Consider the following 22,446-nt stretch of genomic DNA (forward strand, 5'->3'; position numbering starts at 1 on the left):
ACACGTGACAGAGCACACCTCACACACACGACAGAGCACACCTCACACACGACAGCACACCTCACACACACAACAGAGTATACCTCACACACACACGTGACAGAGCACACCTCACACACATGACAGAGCACACCTCACACACATGACAGAGCACACCTCACACGTGACAGAGCACATCTCACATACGCGACAGAGCACACCTCACACACATGACAGCACACCTCAAACACACAACAGAGTATACCTCACACACACATGACAGAGCACACCTCATACACATGACAGAGCACACCTCACACACACAACAGAGCACACCTCATACACACATGACAGAGCACACCTCACACACGTGACAGAGCACACCTCACACACATGACAGCACACCTCAAACACACAACAGAGTATACCTCACACACACATGACAGAGCACACCTCACACACACAACAGAGCACACCTCACACACCTGACAGAGCACACCTCACACACGTGACAGAGCACACCTCACACACGTGACAGAGCACACCTCACACACACGACAGCACACCAGCATGGAAGAGGTACCAACCTGGGCGAGGGCTCTGGCTGAGGCTCTTTCCTTTAAAGAAAGAAACAAGAGGGTCGTCAGTCTTCAGCCCACCGAGTCACACCTCAAGTTCAGCCCAGTGGTCAAGATGACACTTCCCCTAAAAGCCACCTAGGATCCAGTGGTCAGCCCAGACCTCAGGCATGAAGCCAGCTCCACATCCCAGTGAGGGGCTCTGAGCCGACCAGGAAGCCATGGAAACGCCCCAGGCTCTGGGGATGATAGCAGGGCCAGAGGCAGGGCCCAGGGAGAGGGCCCAGAGCAGTGAGACCTCATCCCATCCTACCCCACAGTGAGGAACTCTCATTTGGGTCAGTCACAGCCGTGAGCAAACACTTCCGCACGGAAATGTTACTGCCTGGGAAAAGCTCTAATAGCACGGCCTAATTCCACAACCAATTTTCTGTACAGAATGAGCAGTTTCTGGTTTTGTCTTTCACTTTAATGGAATTTTTCTTGACCACCTAATTTTCCCTTGGAGACAGAAACCAACAGACACTTTCATTGTAGACAGGGTGGCAGGAATGGAGGGTGGAGAGGTGAGGGGGATGGGGCACCCCAACACCACTGAGCCCAATACTTGGAACAACTTTGTGACCCTCTCTAGGAAAGGTGACCCCACAGGTACCTTGGGTTCTCACTTTTTTACCTATAAAAGGCCCCAGCCTCTCTCAACTCCACCCTCCAGGAGTGAGCCTAGCCTCTCCCATCCCCTACCTCCCACCGCTCGCCCCAGTACTGTCCTCTCCCCCCCCCCCGGGGGCCTTTCCCATCCTCTGGCCTGGCCTCACCTCTCTGCACACCTCTTCATCCCAGCTCTGTCCTCTCCCCTCCCCTGGTCTAGTCCCAATGCTTCCCCATCTCAGTGCTGCCCGTTCTCCTCTTTAAATGGCCTCCCATTGTCCTGGCCTAACTTGCACCCCCCTGATCATGGCCCCAACCCCTGTCACCTCAGCGCGGACCTCTCTCCTCCCCTCATATGGCTGTGCACTCTACACCCCCTCATTCCACCCCTGCATGGACCCCCCCACACCCCCCGCAGAAGAGCTAACCTGAACGTGAGGCCAGATTTACTCTTGAGGTTACGTAGTAGTTCCAACTGGTTAAGAGGTGGGATCAACCTGTGAGGAGGAGGACCAGTCAGAGTCCAGGGATGCCCTCCCCGTCTCAACCCATCAGACCCTACAGTCAACCTTCAGAAGATGAAGGAGGGCTGTGAAGCAGGGGTGACTGGGCTCAGGGCTTGCGTGTCCTTGTTCTCTGTTCTGGAGAGCCTCCATCATGCCCTGTGGTGACCACACACTGATGGAAGGGGTGCAGCGCCCAGGCCTCACTCAGGACCCCAGAGCAGGTAGAGCTGGACCTTCTGCTCTCCCCTCCTTGTTTCTCCCTAACACTCCCAGGGGCATGCCAGCTAGCACCCCAATATGTTAGTGTTCTCAACCTTTCTCTACAGAGCCACTAAGCCCTAGCTGGGAGCAGGGGTCAGCGACATGGAAAAGGGCTTTGCTAGGCAGCAGCCCATTCAGTTCTGAAGGGGGGTGTGTCCCCCAGCTGGGGGAGCCCTGGCCTGTCAGGCCCAGACACTACAGAGACCCACACAGGCTTCCAGACTCTTCCAAAGGCCTTCTCAGATGGGCTGCCCCCCTGGACAGTCCCTGCTGCCCACACTCAGCCAGGCGTCACTTTTGTTCCTCGAGCCTCCAGACCCTGGCTGCTGGGTCTTCTCTTCTGGGAGCCCAGCTCTCCAGGGCTCCAGACCCTGTCCCTTCTGCCCCAGAATGCTTCTTCAGAGACTCTCTAGGGACCTACTGCTGGGCCTCCCCTCACCCCCCCACTGCTGGACTCTCCAGAAACCACTCCCAGAGCCCTCACGTCATCACCTCCATCCTCCTTTGACCCCACATGCTATGGTATCAGACCACAGTGTGGCGCCCCCTCCTGACCACAGGTGGACAGCAGCACCTCTTCCCTCTGCACTGTGACTCTGCGACACCTTCCTCTCATCTCCATTCTGAGGCTTCCTGTGTCATCCCCATAGATTTAATCTCTGTGTCACTCCTCTCCTCAGATTCTTTCTGGCTGTCCCCCATCTTCCCAGTGAAAGGCCTGAGTCTTCTGGTCAGCCCGCTGCAGTGAACTCTCTAGCTGGGAGTGCCCAGCACCCCTGAGCTCAGTGCATTTTTCTCCCTGGTGCCAGGGTCCTTCTGTCCCCTGATGCCCCAGTAGATTCCTGGGCCAGTGGCTGGCTAGGGAGCTTGTATCTTACCCCCAGCACACGCGCTCTCTGTCCCAGAGGGTCTGCCCACCCCATGGGTCATGGGTTAAGAGCAGGAGGCCCTGGAGTGAGTAGAGGGTTAGCCAGCTCAGAAGAGGCTGCATACCGCCCAGGGCTTGGCTCAGAGCCCCCAACCCCTTGGGGTGTTGAGTTGGGCAGGGTCCAAGGGTCTGGGTAGAGACATGGGGGTCAGCACCTCATAGCCAGACAGAACATGCCTGGACACACAAGCAGCAGCACCAAGGATAGATGGGCGAGGCCGTGCACACGCACACGCACACGCACACACGTGCACACGCACATGCCCACACCACACGTGCACAGAGCTCCACCAGGTGAGCCAGATAGTGGGTGAGGTACAGTGTGTCAGTGGGGAGGAGGTCGGTGAGGGTGCAGTCAGAGAGGGCTGAGGGACACCCTGGGGGTGATGTCAGGGCAGTGGGGGGCAGCCAGCTACAGAAGACACCCCAGGACCCCAGGGTCAGCCTCCACATACAGGACACCTCAGTCGTGGGAGTGAGCTCTCTGTGAAGATGGACTGAGTCAGTATCCAGATTCCAGGAGCCCCCATCACCTTTGCTCACACGTGGCCTCTGAGAGCTGCAGCAGCATCCAAAGGTGTGGTGGGGGAGGTTCTTAGGGTTGACAGGCAGCCCCTCAGAGCAGCCGGGTCATCACCCTGCTGGGAGCACAGTGCAGACATGCTGCCCACAGGGCAGGATTCCCGGGAGGACTTGCCCTGGCCTGAGTGGCTGTCCACTCTTGTCACCACATCCAGCATGAAGCTTCCTGCAATCCCAACTCTCACACCTGGGGAAGCAGCCCCCTTTCCCACCTTCAGATGAGAGTCACCTGGGGCAGATGCATAAGCCAGAGCAGTAGGGAGGAGAAGCACGGACCCATCCTCACCCACTGCTGTCCTGAGATGGTGGGGGCTTCACAGAGGAAGAACCCTGGTAGAGGCCAGACATGCACCCCTCACACCAACGTCCAGTCTCCCTGCTGGCAAGAAAGGACCTGGGACTCTGAGCTAGGACTATGGGATACCTCATCTCGGCCCTGGGGTGGGGGTGGGGCAGGGAGCACCCAGAGAGGACGGTCAGCAGGAGCCAAGGGACGAGCAGCCTACAGAGCATTGAGGGAGAGGTCAACCAGGGAAAGGGGGGAGGGGAAGGAAGGGATCCCCGAGGGAGGGGGTGGTATCCAGGTGACAGCCCTCTGGCCCTGCGGGCCACCTGGGCTGGCCAGTCTCTGACCCCAGACAAACGAGCAACTACAGCACACGTGGGGTCACACCACATGCGTTCCTACCTGGAGGCCCCATACGATTGGGCTTGTGAGCTTTTCAAGTGTTCACACGCACACAAAGGGAAAGAAAGGAAATTAAACAAGAGTGGGATCAGAAAAAGAAAAGGAAAAGAAAAATTGGGAAAGTGGGGAGACAAACAGAACAAGGAAATTATCAGGGTGCTTTGTCCCCCGCCTAGACTGACAGAGCCCTGGTGTCCCTTACACCTCACGGGGCAGTGTTGTCCTAACGGTTCCGTGTGCAGCGCCCTGCCCCCAAGAGCCGAGTGCCTTAACCCAGAAAGTGTCCAGCAGAAGGATGCTGAGGGGTGAGCGGCCACCAGGCTGTGGGGGGTTCTCACTCCTGCAGAGGAGGGGGAGCAAGTGAAGCAGAGCTCCTAAGTGCCCAACATGTCTGACCGCTGATGATGGTGAGGCTCTAAGAAGACCCTGTCTGCTAGCCATCAAAAGTCTCAGCTGGGCTCTGCCCGCACCATGCATGAAGGTTTCTGATGGGCAGAAGCCCCATACATACATTAACCCTGGGACTTGTAAGTTCCCAGAATCATGTGGGCAAGGATGAGGGCAATGCCTAGCCCAGAGGCACCTGGTCCAGCATGATGTCAGAGGAGGCCTAAGTGCCACGTGACCCCAGAGTTTATGCTAACAGTCCAGCTCCCACAGGCCATCTGGACCTGAGGCATCTCTATGATGTATACTGTGCCCTGCTGGGGTGCCTGGGGTCCCCAGTCGTACAGTGTTTTGGTGCTGTCACCAAAAATTTGCCTCAGACAGTACTCATTCTCAACCCCTGCAGGGAGCCTGGTGGAGGGGAGCCTGGGCAGGGATGGGCATGCCCACAGTACAGTGGTGCCCAGCAAAGGGGGCCGTACCTCCCAGGGGCCCTCAGGGCCTGTCAGCAAAAGTCCCTCACAACATAGCTGACAGCAAAGGACACAAGGTAAGGGGTAGGGGGTGAGGGCTGGAGGCAGAAACAAAGCCCACAGCACACGAAACGAGGAACAGAACCAGTACTTGAAATAAACCACAGTTCCTTATGGAAATACACACACTGTAAAGAAAAAAGAAACAAAATTAATCAAAATAATGAACAAACCAAAAAATGATACCAGAACAAATGGAAACTAAAGAGAACCATGGCTCCAATCATCACACAGAAGACTGGGCGCTGGCGCTGAGTACCTGTACATGGGCACGGTGACGGTGCGTTCATAGTACTGCCAGGTGGAATGCAGGTCTGTCCGGGACAGGTTGGTGGCATAGAACCTCCAGGCTGACTGTGAAGGGATACGGGGGTATTACTGGTGCTTTTGAATCGGCTGCGACTCATAGCATCCCTCTAAGAACAGCTCTAAACCCTGCCCTATCCAGTGCCATCTTCACCATCTCTGACATATTTGAGCCCATTCCTGCAGTCACAGTAGTAATCCATCTTATTGATGGGCATAGGGGAGGATGCAAACATCCTGAAAGGCTGGACCTAGGGAGCTGCACCCACAGAAGGGCCTTGTCTCCCTGCCCTGGGAACCAGGAGTTGTAAGATACCCGCACACATACACCTCCTTGGCTTTGAGACTGCTCCCTCAAACTTGACTGGAGGGGTGGGGAGGCAGGGTGGGAAATGGGGGCTTGAAGAATGGAGAGGGTCTGGGGTCACCTCTTCTCATGGCAAGTCCCCCAGGTTCAGAGTGATGTCATTGTTCTTCCCTTCCACTAAGGTGGTCCACTGATGAACTGATCTTAAGTCAAAGCATCCTTGCAGTCCTGGAATAAGCCCCACCTGTCCGGGAGTATAACTTTTCAGTATGCTGCTGCGTTCCATCTCGTGGTGTTTTCCTGAGATTTTTGCACCTACATTCAAAAGCAGTGTTTTATCTGACGTTGGGATCAGGGAAATATACCCTTTCCTATCCCCAAGTTTTGGCAGTGTTTGTGAAGTGTTGGTGACCATTTTTTAAATGATTGGGAGAATTCACTCTGACACTGGACTTTTCTCTGTTAGAAACATAGGTTTGTATTATTCTTTTTTTAAAATGTTTTTTAAATTTTATACTAGTTTACTTGCATAGTTCATGAAGTTCGTATTCACCGTTGCTTGTTTTCTTAGAGCTTCTTAGAGTCCCACAGTCAGTCGTGGTCAGACATGTTTGGGCAGTAGGGGCCCTGCCTCGTTTGCTCCCCCATTTTCTTTTTATTTGTATTGGTTTGCATACAAAATTCAAACACACTGTATGTCACACATTCTTCTACGTTCACACTGTTCCAAATGATCACTCGTGTACATTGTGTTTTATGAACTTAATCACCATTGATCTGTGCCTACTATTATCTTTTCAGGTCCCCATTGCATCTTTCCTAATTCGTTCATTCTCCCTCTGCCCACCATGCCCTCTAGTGATTTCCTGCCCTCCCCAGCCTCTGCCCCCTCCCCATTCCTCTTCTCTTTGTCACGTGTCTACTGCCTTCTGCCATTTCCTCGGTCGTGTAGGCAGCCTGTGTGTTTGGGTTTTTTAAATTTTTTTAGCCTGTGTGTTTTAAGCCTTGTCTGTGTCATCTAGGTTCCCCAATTTGTAGGCCTGAGATTGCTCACTGCTCTCACAGTCATTTTTGCTTCTGCAGGTCAGGGGTGATGTCAGTCTCACTAAAGGGCCTGTCACCCTTGTTGAACTCAGAGAACCAACTTCTTGGGTCCCTGGCTTCTTTCTACTGTTTTCCTACCCCCTATTTCAGTCACCACTGCTCCAGTCTCCCACTTTCTTCTGCTCGCTTTTGATTTAGCTTGGTCTTTATCTAGGTGCTTGAGGTATCAGTTTGAGCCTCTTCTGAAAACTCATCTTTAGCTTGGCCATTTACTGACACACAGGTCTCACTGTCCCTTACAGGTATCACTGTGCTGTGCTTCTGTTTTCGTTCATATCAAAGCAGCTTCACATTTCCTTTGGGAGTTCATCTTTGAGGTGTTTACCAGTGAATTGTTTAAGTTCCACAAACCTGTGAATTTTCCAGATTTCCATTTGCTTTGCTCTTATCCACTCTCCATGCACTCTGGCCAGAGAAAAGACTGTGGTTTCAGTCTGGGTAACCCTGCTTTTGGCCTGTTCCCAGAGTGTTCCATGTGCACATGAGAGGAGTGTGTGCAGCTGCACTGGTCAGTCTGCTGGCCTCAGTATAGTGCTGTCCACATCCTCGGCTCCCTGCTTACTCACTGGTCAGTCTGCTCGCCTCAGTACAGTGCTGTCCACATCTTCAGCTCCCTGCTTTCTTGGGCACATGGTCTATCCATTTTGGACATGAGATGGTGAAGACTCCCAACTCTCACTGTTGAACTGTGGTCTCTCCAATGCTGATCAGGTTTTTCTATTCATGTATTTTGGGGCTCTCTGGATAGATAGGAAGGAGTTCTGGAGGGGTACCTGGATACAAGTTGCTAACTAAAACACTGGCAGTTCAAAATCACTAGCCGCCTCCATAGGAGAAAGATAGGCAATCTTTTCAAGTACAGAGTAACAGCCTCAAAAATTCAGTGTTGTCATGGGTCTGAAACAACTCAACAGCAGTGGAGTTTTGGGTGGTCGTTGTTGTTGCTTATGTGCCATCAAGTCGACTACCACTCCTACTGGTCCTATGGACAGCGAAACTGAACCCTGCCCTATTCTGGGCCAATCTCACCATCTCTGATACATCTGCCCCTATTGCTCCAGTCACTGTGTCAATCTACCTCATCCAGCGTCCTCCTCTGCTGCATTGACCCTCCACCCTTCTGAGCATGATGTCCCTCTGCAATGACTGGTTCCTCCTGGCAACATGCTCAAAGTATGTGAGACAAATCCTTGCCTCCAAGGAGCAACTTGGTTTCAGCCTGCCCACAACATAACCTTTTTGTTCTCTTGGTGCTCCATGGAATGTTCAAGATTCACCTCCAGCACCACAACTCAAAGGCATTAATTCTTCTTCTGTCATCCTTAGTCATCATCCAGCTCTCAGATGCATAGCAAGTAATTGCAAAGACCATAGCTCCTATCAGAGATACTTAGTCTCTAGACTGACATCATTGCTCCATAGCGTTCTGGAGAGGTCCCTGACAGTAGATGTTCCCAGTGTAACTCGTCTGGCTGCTGGTGGCAAGAGTGTTGATTGTGGAGCTGAGAAAGATGAAATCATTAACAACTTCAATCTCCTCTCCACCTATCATGATACTGCCAATTGGCCCAGTGGTGAGAATCTTTGTTTTCTTGATATTGAGGTGCAATCTATACTGACGACTGTAGTTATTGACCGTCTCTAGCAAAAGCCTCAAGTCATCCTCAGTTTCAGTGAGCAGAGTGTGTCATCTGCATAACACAGATTATTACCGATGAGTCTTCCTCCAATCCTGAGGCCACACTCCTCCTCATAAAGCTCAGCCTCCCAAATGATCTGTTCCACATATAGTGAAAAGGCCTGGAGAAAGAACATACCCCAAATGCACAACTTCCCTGATTTTGAACCATGCAGTGTTTCCTTGCTCTGTTCATAAGACTACTTCCTGGTCCAAGTATGGGTTTCACATGAGCACAATCAAGTGTTCTGGGATTCCCATTCTTCTCAATGTTAGCCACAATTTATTGTGATCCACATAGTCAAATGCCTTTGCATAGTCAATTAAGTACAAACAAACATTCCTGGTACTCTGTACTTTCAGCCACAATCTATCTGACATTGGCTATGATGTCCCTAGTGCCACGCAACCTCTTCTAAACCCAGTTTGTATTTCTGGCAGTTCTCCGTTGATTACTTTTCCAGTCATTTTTTGAATAATCTTCAGCAAGATTTTGCTTTGTTATATATGTTTTATAATTATTGTATATCCTTGATGGATGACTCCCTTATCATTGTATCATGTCCTTCTTGGTTTCTTGTAATGGTCTAAATTACAGTCTATTTAGTCTAGTGTTAGCATAGCTGTCTCAGGTTTTTGTGAGATACTTCAATCCATCTGTGTAAGTCTGTATCTGAAGTATGTCTCTTGCAGACAGTAGATAGTCTTTTTAAATTCATCCTTCTAATCTCTGCTTTTCACTGAAGAGTAATCTCTTTACACTTAAAGTGACTGCTGATCAGAGAAAGAAAATATGCCTGGATCACCATCCTCATACGCCTGCCTCAGCCCTGGGAGAACTCACAGCCTGACAGAATCTCTACCTGCTGGTGCTGTAACAGCTGGCTAGACCTCCCAGGAGGCCCCACGCCTTGAGAAAAGGTGTTTTTTCTGCTAGGACTGTGTTCAAAGGCTGTGAGGCAGAGGCTGCCTGAATGCCTTGACTTCTGGGAAGACACAGGTGCCATGACAGCATGGAGGGTTCCAGCTTCCCAGAGGCCTTTTCTTCTCCAAGAGGCAGGAATCATGCCAGGTTACTCCCCTGAGAGAAGCAGCTGTCCAGACCTCTTTACCCACCCTCCCCAGTGGGAGCTAAGTACTCTTCCAGTCATGGCTTGTGAGCCCGGCTTGCAGAAGGGGAGCTCCTCACTGGTGGAACAACAGGACAAGCACTCAGGACTCTCGGGTCTGGCCAAGCTTCTGCAGGCATTTCTGTGGCTGCACACATATGAGCAGAGGCATTTCTCTGCAGCCTGCACAGCCTTATAGCTTTCCTCTGGGAGCACCTGACGCCTTGCCCGAGGCCAAAGCATGGCCTCAAGTCTTCAGTCTCTCAGACCCACAGAGTGTGGGGCATCCCTCTCCAGTCTAAAACTTGCAGGACACATGCAGAGGCATGGAGTTTCCATGTAGGGTGATGATGAGCCCATGTGCTCTGCAGCTAAAGGAAAGCTTGGAGCCTCCAGGCCAGAGGAGCTTGAAAGAAAGATCTGGCTCTCTGTTTCTGAAAGCTCAGCCATTCATAATTCACCCAACATTACCACGGGTGAAGACAGATGGGTCTCTCCAGTGTGTCTGAGGTCACCATGGGTCAGGACTGGGTGGCCCTGGTCACGCAGGGGATGTCACTCTTCTGGGAGCAGGCTTGGAGAAGAGTTGTAGGAGATGGCCCAGTTTCAATATTTCTACCACGTACACATGTGGCCCCTTTTCTTGTTAAAAATGTGTGATTATAGGCGTTTTACTGTTTGTACTTTTGTATTAATAATAATAATCAAATAGTTGTGTGATGTGCTGTTGAGATGCCTCCGTGAAGGTGGCACCCAGGACCAAGTCCACAGGGGTTACATATTCAGAGACTCGCGGGGCTGGATATGTGCACAGGCAGGAGGTTCTGGTCACTGTGAAGGTCACTGGGAGGTCTGGGGACTTGGGGTAGCCTGCAGGAGTGTCTGATCCCTTACCACCTCCCAGAAAGAGCCCTGCTCTGACTCACATTTAGGCATTACCTTTGAATTTCAGCGTGTCACTGAGAGGTGGGAAAGGGGACTTCACAACCACCACCAACATTCAGGAATCTCTCAACCCAGGAGACAGAGAACTGTGGCACCAGGCACAACACAAGACGTGACAAGCAGCAGCGAAACAGCACCCTAACTGAGAGAACTGGTGAAATGGTGCAGGGGCTTCCCTCCCACAGAGCCAGGGGCTTCCCTCCTCTAGGCAAGAGCTGGGCACTAGGCAGAAAACTCTGGGCATTGGTCAATGATGCTAGGCAGACTAAAGAGCGAGAGAGCAGAGTACTTTCTCACAGCAATGAGGTGCTCCTGGGCATTTAGCAGGGGGCTAGAGAGCTTCCTAATACTCGCTCAGGCATGGGGAAAACAAGGTCAGTCCAAGAGAACTGAGTGGTTGAGGACTGAGAAGCCAAGGACCAGGGAGAGATGGCCTATGGGCAGAGCCAGGAAGCTGTTCTGATGACCTGCATCCTGAGTCAGTCTTGATGCCAAATTGTGACTTTCTACTTCCTTAACAAACTTCAAAACCATGAGTATGAACGTGGGTTCTGTGTGATCACTGCAGAGTTGCTATGCCCAGCACAGCATACCATGGGAGGCAGGTAGGGGCAGAACTCACTGCTATCTCTAAGTAAGACATCAGGTCCCACACCACCGTGTCCACCCTCCACGTCCACGTGATAGGCATGATGAGGTGGAGACACGTGAGAAGTGGCCCTCGTGGCCCTGACTCCTCACGATCACAGTCTCCCCACCTCCAGCACCAGCATGGCGCCCACACCTCTTCTTCCCAGAGGGCTCCATGCTCCAAACGCCCTCCCTATCCTGACTGTCCCTGCAGCATGGAGGGTCACAGATCTGGGACCCCAAAGGGGAGCAATGCTTCCAGCCAAATTTCTCACCCCAGGCCCTCAGCACTCTCAGTGCCCAGATGCTAGGACCAGGCTGAGCCTCTCTGGACTCACCTGGATCAGGCCAGCCGCAGGATTCCGCCGCTTCTCAAAGTGTTTCTGCCGATGCTGCTCTTGAACTTTGAGGGCAAAGCCAGACCCCAAAATGCCCTGCAAATCACTGGAGTCAGACAGCATCTTAGGGCCCACACCCTCAAACTCATCAGGCTCAGAATTTGTCCTGGGGACCCCTAGAACCCAACATGTTGGGGCCCTATAGGCATTACCTCCTGAACCATACCCCTGTGGGCAGTACCTCCTGTCCCTCTGAGGGGCAGAGCGAGGTTGGCTTAGTGTCAGCTAGGAGCCTGGTAGACTCCTTTGGGGTCCCACTCTGACCAACCAGCAGCCCTGTCCAAGTAGGGGGCTCACCGCAGGGAGGGCGAAGAAGGAAACACCGATGAGGGTAAAGGTGGCTGCCAGGAGCCTCCCATTCCAGGTCTGGGGGTACTTGTCCCCGTAGCCGATGGTCGTCAAGGTTATCTGAGAACACCAAGCTCCAGTTATTGGGTTTTAACCACATGTCTGTCCCAAGTGGACATCACCACTCTCTATAAGAGAGACAGGCCAACAAGGATGGGGTACAGGGCTGAGGCCAGCATGAGATTACACAAGAATCCAAATCTCTTCAAGCCAGAGAGGAAGGGATCAAAAAACCTCTGTCCATTTCACCCCAAGAGCCAGGCAAACAAGCCTGGCCCCATTGCACCTTGCAGCCCATGGGGAGGCAAGGGTTTCAGCCCAAGGCACCCCACACAGGGCTTGGGCTCTGGGGAGCAGCGGTTAGCAGTCAGGTTAGTTCAGCTAGGCCCTAGGCCCTCAGAGTCAGAAGTGCTGTGCAGGCTGGGGAAGGTAAACTCCAGGAGGGAGGGGGACAGGAGGCCTGGCAAGGCTGCCTGTGAGCTAAGGTCAGAAGGGCAGGTGGGGATGAAGGGAGTGTGGAGCACAGAGAAACTGGGGTGCAGAAACCACAATGTACCAGGTGACCAGAGGCAGGCAGAGGATGAGATGGTGACAGTGACAACAGGCAAGCCAGGGAGAAGGAGGCTGGCATGTGTGCCAGGACATGCTGGGGGTGGAAGGCCTGCAGGCGGCCAGTGCCCGGGTTTAAGCCCTTCTCTCGCAACTGAGCTGGAGAATGATTGTGTAGGGTCTTCCTGGCCAGGGAGATCTGGCCCCAGGGCACGGCCTCGAAGGAAAGAAGCCTACATCCTCACGTTTATGAGAGAGAGAGAGGTTTGAGAGTTAGGCATGGCAGAAACCACCTGTCTGTGGCCTTCACTCCAAAGTCTCAGTTCCTGAGTCAAAGAACAGGAGAAGGAACATCTTGTGTCACTCGAAACAGGGTGGGTGGGGGAGGCTGCAGCATAGCCTCTGTAGTCACAGCTGCCAGCAGATGGCCTCTGAGGGATGTCCCCTCTGGCTTAGCCAAACCCCAGGGAACAGAAGGGCAGTCCTCAGGGCACTGGAAAAGACAGCCAGTGTGCCTCAGTCCTTCAGTGAACACGACTCACCAGGCCCCACCAGAGGGCATCCGCATAGGTGTCAAAGTGGTCATTCTCCCCTTTCTCTGCCAAGTACACCAGGAAAGAAGCTAGAATGAGGCAGAGGAAGCCGATGTACCAGGCGGTGACCAGCTCCTGCGAGGCAGATGGACAGGTCACACTGCTGAGCTGGCGCCCACTCACAGTCGGCTGCCCAAATCCACCTCCAGACCACCAAAGGTCATGGACTCCCAGGAGGAGCCACATTAGACTTGGGTGGTCTTGGGTAGTCCGCCTCCCCCCTACACACACACACACACACACTGCCACAGAGCTGGAAAGAAGAGCAAAGAGTTGGCCTGGGGGGACCCACGACTCGGCCTTCACACCCTGAAGCTTACACTGAGGCTCCAGGGGTCCCCGCAGAACTCTGCGGGCACTGAAATCCTGGGAGAGGGAGCACAGAGCCCAGGTCGTTGGCTCCAGCCAGAGAGGCCTTGTGTCTCAATTCTGGGAAGTGTGGGGACAGGCCAGTTGGGACGCGAAAAGAGCGGGGGTGGGGGTGGGGTGGAGACCACTGAATGCCACCAGCTTCCCTTAATCCACCCGTGGAGCCCACCTGGAGGCGGGCAGGGCGGGTCCCAGGTGGTCCGAGGGGGCGTCCACGGTCCTGCAGCTCACCTTGCTATGCGCGTAGACCACAGACCCCAGCAGCTTCCACGTGCCCCCCCTTCGGTCCATGCGGATCATCCGCAGAATTTGCAGGAAGCGCAGACTCCGCAGCGCGGACGTGGCGAAGACGTTGCCTTGAGAGCCAGCGGCCAGCACAGCGATAGAGGCGATGAGGACCATGATGTCTGCGGACGGTGGGCAGCTCGTGGGCCAAGGAGCGGTGGGGAGGCGGGCGAGGGCAGAGCGGGCGGAGGGGTGGTGGGGTGGGGTGGGAAGGGCTAGAGGCGGAGGAGGGAGGAGGCGGCAGTGTGTGCAAGCAAGAGCTCAGAAGAGGGCAAGGGGCGGGGAAAGGGGCAGGGCTTGTGCAACGAAGTGGGCAGCCCCAATGGGGGCGGAGCTGGGGGGGGACAAACGAACCAGGTGGCCCACTGGGGTAGGAAAGTCATGGGCAGTGGGAGGTGAACTTGGTGTGGAGAGGAGGCAGGCCCAAAGAGGACGGGACCAGATGCACCTCTCCGAAACGCCCGCAGCCTCTATCCACCCAGGGCAGCCTCTGCCCCCCCAGCACCAACGCCCCACTGGGGTCTCAGGTCAGGCCTCCCTGCACCCCCCAGCATCCCCAGGAGTGATGCCACCTGTCCCCCCACCCACCCACCCAGTCTTCTGGTTGCTCCAGCTCCAGGAGGGAGGGCACGTCGTCCCTGTGGCCCCACGGTGTGTGTGTGTGGGTCCTGCCCTGGCTACCCTCTCGAGTCTCACCAATGACACAGAAGGGCTTCCGTGCGAACTTGAGGCGTCCTCGCCATCCGCGGTAGCGGCAGCAGCAGCCCGCGGCCCAGATGCGCACAAAGTACTCCACACCGAACACCACAATGGTCACGATTTCCTGCAGGACGGGACATGCTCAGCGCTGGCCAGGTGCAGGAGGCACCCTCAACACTTTGAGGGTCAGAGCCCCCAAAAGGGCCTGTAAGGCAAGCTGGCCTTGGACAGCGCTGGGCTGGACACTTTAGCAGATCTCTCCCGCTCCCAGAGCCCACACCTGTTGGACATCCCAGTTCTCTTTGATGGGATCCCCTAGAAATTCAGGTCATAGAGTAGGTGGGGGAGGAGGAATTGTCAGCAGGGCCACCAAGAAGGGAAGGGTGAGTACTGAATCTCACACAACCGGGGATGATCTGCGGATGCGCAGAGAGGCAGGTGAGGGAGCTGAAGGACCACCACTCAGAATGGACCCACAGCAGGATCTGTAGGTGCAAGGGAGGGGGTGTCCCTTCCCTGGACTTTCGCGCTCAGGTCAGAGAATAGCCCGGCTTCAGAGGGAAGGGCGATGAAGGCAAGGTCACACCCCTATCCCGCTGCCGGCCCACCAGGCTGAGCGCATCGCTCACCAGGATGTACAGGGCGCCCTCGGAGCTCTTCTCATACTCCTTGATGGTGGAGAACACAGACAACACCAGGCAGGAGAAGACCAGCAGGAACCTGGCGGGAGGAGCGCGGTCAGAGCGGGCGGGGCCTGGGCGCTGACTCCACCTCCCACCCGGAGAAGCGCGAGAGAAGGACCGGAGGAACCGCGCTGCCCTGGTTCAGACCCAGAACAGCCTGCACACAGGAGACGACTCAGAGCGGCCTCGAAAAGCCAATACCTGCTCCCTGTTCTCTGCCCGGGCTGCTGCTTCAAAGTCAGCGGAGTGGAGCTGACCTCACCGCACGCAGCTCTCACCGCAGCCACACCCGGCCACTTCTACCACAGGGGCCAATTCCCTCTGTTTGGAATTCTTCCTTTCCTTGCTCTCTCAAGGACCCGTTCCGTCCAGTCCTGCTCACCCAGGCCCTGCTGGAACCACTCCCCTGTCCTTTCTCAGGTTGGCCCGCCCCTGCAGGTGTCCAGGGGCAGCTGTGTCAATGAAGCTCACTAGAAAGCATTTGGTCATGAAAAAAGTGGGGTGTGGGGTGCCCTACATCATCCGCCTGGCCCACATTCACACCCACTGGACCACGATGCAATCTATGGCAGGCAGCAGGGATTTTGTGCATGTTTCTGAGACGTCAAAACCGAACAGGAAACTGGATGTTGGTAAGTTGACAGCCCTCAAGTCACCATGTGTCCTCAGCTGTGGAGAAAATGGCCAGGCCTTTCCTCCAAGAGGCTCTGAGTTAATTCTGATCACACACCATCCAGTTTGCACCACCCAGGGACTTCAAAGTGTCAGAGGTTTGAAGACTGGAATACCTTTACCAACTCCTTAATATCACGATACCCAGACCAAAGTTCTCACACAGCTCACAGCTCAGGACATGTTTCTGCTCAAACAGGCATCCGGACGAAGGCACAGGAGACTTGGCCACTTGCTGATGTGTCCGCTAACTCCACAGCATTCCTTCAGGGTCCTTCATCCCTGGTGGGTGCTGTGCTTTCACTGAGGGAATTGGTGCCAGCTCCAGAAGCAGTCCCTTGGCGTGGCTGGGTGCTGGCAGATACAGCCTGTGGTCCTGTCCACAGAGTGGTGGGATGCGGGCCCCGTGGGCCTGTCTCCACTCCCACACCCCCACCTCCACATCTGAGTCGGAGTGGAGGACACTATTTTCACTGTGTTTTGTTCTTAAGGCCTCCAGGGTTGAAAATCAAGTTATTTTGTGGCACCTCCTTTTGTCGTTCAGGTGCAAAATCTTTCTAAAGAGGAAATTCTAAAAAAAAAAAGGGGGGACTTCTAGAGAGAGAACACCCTCTTCTGGTCGTGCTCAGGTATTGTTTGTTCAGAAGACTCTCAATGGTTGCTCCGTTCCTTTTGTTCTGTGCTTGCATCCCCCCAGTGCAGGGGGATCAGATCACTGTCCTGGCAGAAAGGCCACATCACTTGGACCTGGGATAGGACAGAGCCTGGTGGGAGGGTAGTGACGTGGACATGCTGACTCAGCTGCTCCAGCAGGAAACTTGCTGATTGATGTCCAGAAGTGAGACCGCACACTGGGAACCTCCCAGCTCCAGGCCTGCACCCCACCCCCACCTCAGGCAGGCGCCTCCCTCAGGACCCCATCCCCAGTCCTCCATCCCCAGAGAAGGGTACCCAGGGTAATGCTTCTAGAAGAAGGAAGGCAGGCCCCAAGTGGATGGGAGCCCAAAGCAGGACAGGAGCAAGGGGTGGGAGACCTCAAGCGCTTTGTGAGGCAAGAGGCTGCAGGCGGGAAATAGGAAGGAGTCCCCGAAGGGAAGTGTCTGGTCACACAAGGCACCCTGTTCCCCCCTATTCCAATTCTGTTGCATCACTCCAGCCTTGGTTGCACCAGCTCTGGCCCCTTCACCCCACCTCCCAGCCTCTCCATCCCTTTGAGCCTCAATGCCTCCCTTTCATCCCAGCTCCTCCCCTTTGCCTAGTCACTACTTCCACCACAACCCTGTCCCCTCACCCCACCTCCTCTCCTCACAGCATCCCAGCTCCTAGAACCCACGGCTCTTCCTCAGCCCCTGCCCAGGAAGGCCTGTGCCATGCTACAGCACCCAAAGTGGTGCCAGCCTTCCGGTGCCATAACTCTCAACTCGCCACGGACCCATGACGCTGCACTTGGTGCAGGGACACCCAGGCGCATCCTGGATGCAGCCCCCAGAGGTGCTGGTGGTGGACAACAGCCCCCTGAGCTAGCAGACAGCACACACGCAGAGACATGCTATTTCAAAACCACAATTAATTTCCTTTGCTCATTAGCCAATTTATTCAGTTAACTGAGCCCTGGGAAAACAATGTCCGGACGTCTCAAGTGCTTTCAATGGTAACTCCTCTGTCTGCTCACTGTCTTCCGATAGGCGCAGGGATGAGCCTGCGGGCCCAGGGGTGTCTTTTGTCAAAGCAGACCCTGGAGGAGACTCCAGGAGGGGCAGACTTCGCATCAGCAAGAGGGTGACAAAGGAAGACAACAGAACCAACCAGCCACATGTGGTGGGCACAGCCGGGTCTCCCGAAGGTCCACTGGGACAGGTCCACAGAATTAAGGAGTGTGGCCTGCTAGAGGCCAGGAGTGAGGGGAGTTACAGCCAGAGGGGAGAGCAAGTTCTGGAAGTTGGCCAAGGTGAAGTCTGCCCAGACTGCAGGATGGAGAGTGGGGGTACAGCATGAGAATGAAGGAAGATACCTGGTACTGTCCCCACAGATGGTGGGGGCCCTGGGTCTGCCATGCACTCCCACACAAGGTGCCCAGAGCCAGTCCAGGAGGGTCAGTGCTTCATACAGTGAAAAATCTTCCTCCAGGTGAAAGACCCAGGTCACTCACCACCTCAGAAACTCTGAGCACAAAGCAGCAGCTGACCTGACCACACTACCAACGTGGAGCCCTTTCAACCATCAGTGACCAGAATGCATGGGGCCAAAGTCAGGGCCAGATAAATCCCACAGAAGGTCCCAGCTCTGCCAGACTCCCACGACCAGCTCTTACCAGGAACCTTCTTCAGAAATGGGATTTTAAGGTCCTGCCCAGGATTCCTCACCCCGCCTCACGCACCGCAAGGCCCAGGAGCGTGCACAGGGGTACACACACACACACACACACACACACAAACACACACACACACACACACAGGAGGGCTCCAAGATTTGTTTGTGAAATTTTCAGAACAGATGGTCACAGATGGCACCACCAGAAGGTGGCTAGTACACAGAGGGGTCGCAGTGGACATACAGAGACCCTGCTGTCCACACTAGTGAGCAGTCAATACAGTAGCCCGTGTGCTGGGAGACAGGTTGTCCCAGGGCCCCTTCCCAAGGACAGCTCTGTAAGGGCCCGCAGAGCTAGGCACAGCCTGAGGCTCCATCAGCCAGGTGGTGGAGCAAACCCCTTCCTGTCCCCTCCCCTAGTCTACTCCGGAGCCCTTGTGCACAAGTTCAAATCCACCAGCCACTCTGAGAGCAAGAGGTGGGCGCAGAGGTGACCATGTCCGGAAATGGCACCCATGGCAATCATTTGATCCTCTCTGGATGAGCCCTGGGGTGGCTGCTCCCAGACAAAGAGGAAGTGGCTGCTGCTGGAGAGGTTTCAAACTCCATTTCATGGGGTGGAGTTGGTGGGCTCAGCTGACCCAGCTCCGGGTGTCCAGGCTGTAACTCAGGAAGTTGTCCAAGCACTGGTGGACACAGCCTTGGGGTTAGCAGCACAAGCACGGAGGCCTGTACCGCCAGAGCTCGTTGGGAGCCGTGCGGGCTGCTTGCTGTCCTATACAGGCCTTTTAAGTCAGCAACGACAACCATGGATTCCGTTGAGTCCTCTCTGTAGGCACCTCCGACCCAGAGGCCATCCCATCTGGGCAGAGTTTACATCCATTTCTGAGATGGAGGAAGGGAGGCTGTGTAGAGGCTTGGCTGCCTTCTTGATCACCCAGGTCACTTTGGGCCCTGATCCAGGAGAGGATGGGACAGCAAAAGAGGCAGCTGGCCTCACCCAGACTCTGTCTTGGGGAAGGGACCCCACTTCTTGGCCTCGTAGGACCCAGTCATGGCATCCTTGGTGATGAGCCACATCACTGGGGCCCACCTGCTGGAGAAGCCTCTCTCCCAGAGGATCGCAGTAGTTCCCGGTTGGCTCCCATCCTAAGTCAGACCAGCAGCACCTCTTTCATCCTGGATGGGGCTTTGTACTTACCACCCACCCCCAGCTCCTGCCATCTTAGATAGCTGCTCCCACAGCCCCAAGTAGTGGCAGAGCCCATGCAAGGGCTCTCCCTTCTCCCTCTCCCTTCATCTTGGCAGAGAGGGCAGAGGCTGGGAGCACAGTCAGCCGACACACCCAGGCACCACCACCCTCAAGAGTGCTGGAGATCTGGGACATTCCCATTCAGGTCTGACCCCTGCAGGACCCAGACAAGTGAGAAGGCTTATCTGAGAGTCAGGTGGTAGCCTTCCCACTCTGATGTTCCCTCAACCGCAGGACAGAACAGGTGGGGTCAGTCTACAGCTACCCCACATCCACTCTCAGCTTCGAGGTTCTATTCCATTGAGGCCGCATGCCAGTGTTTTCCCCAACACCACCTCACCCACTGCCAAGCCAACCTCAGAGGACCCTGGAAGGCCCAGGCCTGCAGAGAAGGTGAGGCCCAGCTGTGTGGAATGGAGGTCTCTGCGGCTTCTCTGCTAATGAGTAATCTAGCTTCAAGAGGAACCCTGGTCAAGGCTGCAGTGGGAACGTCCACGGTCCAGGACACTCACAGGAGAGGAGCATAAGGGCGCTGTCTCCCCAGAGAACTCCCACGTCACAAGAAGCCTGACGTCTTCTCTACCAGCAGCAGGAGGGACCACGGCACAGACTAGTGGGACCTCCTCTCTAGAATCAGGGTCTCTGCACATGAAGGGTTACATCTCTGTCTGACTCAAAGTGGGGGAAGGAGAGGGCAGGGAGCGTCCAAAGCAGCATGAAGGAGGGGCTGAGGGAGGAGGAAGGGGCATGGAGCCAGAGAGACCCCCCCCCAGGAAACCGCATGCCATGTGGGCGTCCGTCACGCGTGTGTCCCCACCCGGAGAGTGACGTATGTGTTCACATCCACTGCGAGGCTCCTGGCTTCCGGCTCTCCCCTCCCCTAGGCTACAGGATGCTGGCCCAGCTGCTGCTACCTTCCCCTCCCCTTGAGGCTCCATTTCCAGACACCCTACACCCTGCCGCCACGCGGCTTCCCCGCAGGACTGCCTCCTATTTCCCCTGCACTTGGGAGATGAATGGGGATTATTCATCTCATTTTACATATTCAATTAAATAAAAATTTAACAAGTGAACAGTGCAGGTAGGAGCAAGGGAAGGCTCCATCAGGACCCCAGTCTGCTCCCCTACCTCCCCCTTTTCAGGTAGAGCTGAGGTCCTGAGTGGCCCCTGACAAGGAGTCCTGGTCCCCCAACACCGACTCAGCACCAAACTTGTCAACAGTCCTAGAGCTGAAAGCTGTGCTTTCCAGCCTCATGGAAGAGAAAATGGAAGTCAGCAGTAATAGCCAGGGCTGGCCTGGTGGGCTGGCCAGACTGGCTGTAGCGTTTCAGCTCTGATCCCTGGCCTCACCAGACTTGTGTCTGCAGGGCTTGGTGCTGCAGGCCCCTCCAAGACCAGAATGCCTTCTGCAAATGGCCTGCTGTGAAGGAGCAGGCAGAGGTGACCGAGAATACCGAAGTCCTTCCCCTCCCTGGGGGCACCTCTCCTCTGCGGTCGTTAGGACTGCAGCAGCACCAGCTCCAGCAGCAACATGAAATCTAATCTCCTAATCTCGCAGCTCTAATAGACTGTTCCGATCCAGGGGCTGCCACTTCCAATCTCCCAGGGTGACAGTTGGTGTCTCTACACCTCCAGAGACCCCATCAGGCTGTAGAGAGGACACACAGCCCCCTCTCCCCAAGCACTGGCTCTGGCTTGGCCCTTTTTCTGGCTGCCCTTCCAGAAGCCTTCATAGCAGGAAGTAGGGAGGCTGGAACCTGGGCCCAGGGTGGCTTGCCTCCCAGCCCTCCCATCCAGCTGGATCTGGAGAACTGGAGATGAAGTGAGGTGATGGAGCTGTAAGCATTTGGGACTGCGCCTTAATACAGTAAGTGCTCAATAATGCCACTGACCTACCAGTCACTCAGAAGCCCCCATCCTTCACAAGGTCCAGCTCCTGTCTGGGTGTTCAAGGCCTGTGCCCATGGCCCATCTCCTGTCTCTCCACTCCTCCCCTCCAAGGCAGGCCTGGGGCACTGGCAGCTAAACCTGCTTCCCGCTCCTAACACCCAGGGCTGAGGGCACTCTCAGAAAGGTCCTTGATATCTGTTGCTGCCCAGTCACCCTGGATGGCCACATCTCTGAGAAGCCTCAGTCATGGGTTCGTTCACTCTAGGGTAGGGGGCCACAGGGATGCTCAGCAAGCAGGACCTGACTTACTACCTCTCTCCACACATTACTTCTTAACTATCCACACCCTTAAAGTTGAGTAACCGCAGACTCATCACTCAGAAATGAAAGTGCACCAGGCCTCCCAACCTCTCAAGGTAGCCACAGAAATGGCAGAGTCCTCCCCAGAAGGCACCAGTCCCTCACCTCCTGCCAACCCTCCTAGACCAAACCCCCTGGGAACAGCTGTGTCTGGGGTGTGACCAAGAATGACAGCCTCTGAGTGCAGAGAAAACTCGCACATGGCAAGGATAAAGGGCATTTTTGATACCTTCGCCTGACTGGGCACCTCCTGCTCAGATTCCCCAAAGGCATGTGCTCTTCTCTTCTCTTCCTTCCTCCCTCTCCCTCTCTCCTCTTCTCCCCTCCCCTTCTCTCTCTCTCTCTCTCTCACACACACACACACACACACACACATACACATTTGCTCTCCATTAGCCACCTGCCCAATGCAGATCACAGGTGCTGGGCAAGGACAGCGGTGCACCCAGGTGTCCCTACTTGAGTGCCCACCCCACATCAGAGACACCTGGTCTACTTGGGCCCCTGCTCATCCTCATGTTCTTAAGACAGCATCTGTGACCCACATCTCTCACCCTTACCTTTCCTCCTCATCCAGCCAGCATTGCTAATCCCTCCTTGTGCATCTTCTAATGTTGCTTAAATGATCTCTCTGGTTGCTGTAGCTCTGACTTCATGATCAAGAAATGTAAGCAACCCACTGTCCACACAGATAAAAAAGCCTCCAGGTGGTGGGGTCAGAACCAGTGTCCACCCAGGGGCTAGACAGGAAAAATAGCCCAGACAGTAGGGACAGATTCACAAGTGACAATGGACAAAGACGACAGCCCAGAGAGTGAGAACAGACCGAGGACATCTCATTTCATTAACAGCATTCCCTGACACGG

General features: G+C 54.8%; 1 protein-coding gene across 4 annotated transcripts in view; it reads right to left on the bottom strand.

Moving 5' to 3' along the window:
• KCNQ2 (potassium voltage-gated channel, KQT-like subfamily, member 2) overlaps positions 1-22,446 on the bottom strand; it is a 56,138-nt gene that overhangs the window by 20,500 nt on the left and 13,192 nt on the right. For 3 of the 4 annotated variants that reach the window (XM_006896884.1, XM_006896883.1, XM_006896882.1), the window contains exons 2-11: positions 15,043-15,133; positions 14,411-14,537; positions 13,661-13,836; positions 13,010-13,135; positions 11,868-11,978; positions 11,511-11,606; positions 5,353-5,447; positions 4,174-4,203; positions 1,637-1,705; positions 567-596 (exon numbers count right to left, since the gene is read on the bottom strand). In XM_006896884.1, coding sequence (XP_006896946.1) covers positions 567-596; positions 1,637-1,705; positions 4,174-4,203; positions 5,353-5,447; positions 11,511-11,606; positions 11,868-11,978; positions 13,010-13,135; positions 13,661-13,836; positions 14,411-14,537; positions 15,043-15,133 — 951 coding nt within the window. The remainder of the gene's footprint in view (positions 1-566; positions 597-1,636; positions 1,706-4,173; positions 4,204-5,352; positions 5,448-11,510; positions 11,607-11,867; positions 11,979-13,009; positions 13,136-13,660; positions 13,837-14,410; positions 14,538-15,042; positions 15,134-22,446) is intronic. The other variant, XM_006896885.1, reaches the window with a different exon arrangement.

Source organism: Elephantulus edwardii, unplaced genomic scaffold (genome assembly GCF_000299155.1).
Source record: "Elephantulus edwardii isolate Elephantulus edwardi_28Jun2011 unplaced genomic scaffold, EleEdw1.0 scaffold00193, whole genome shotgun sequence".
NCBI lineage: Eukaryota > Metazoa > Chordata > Mammalia > Macroscelidea > Macroscelididae > Elephantulus > Elephantulus edwardii.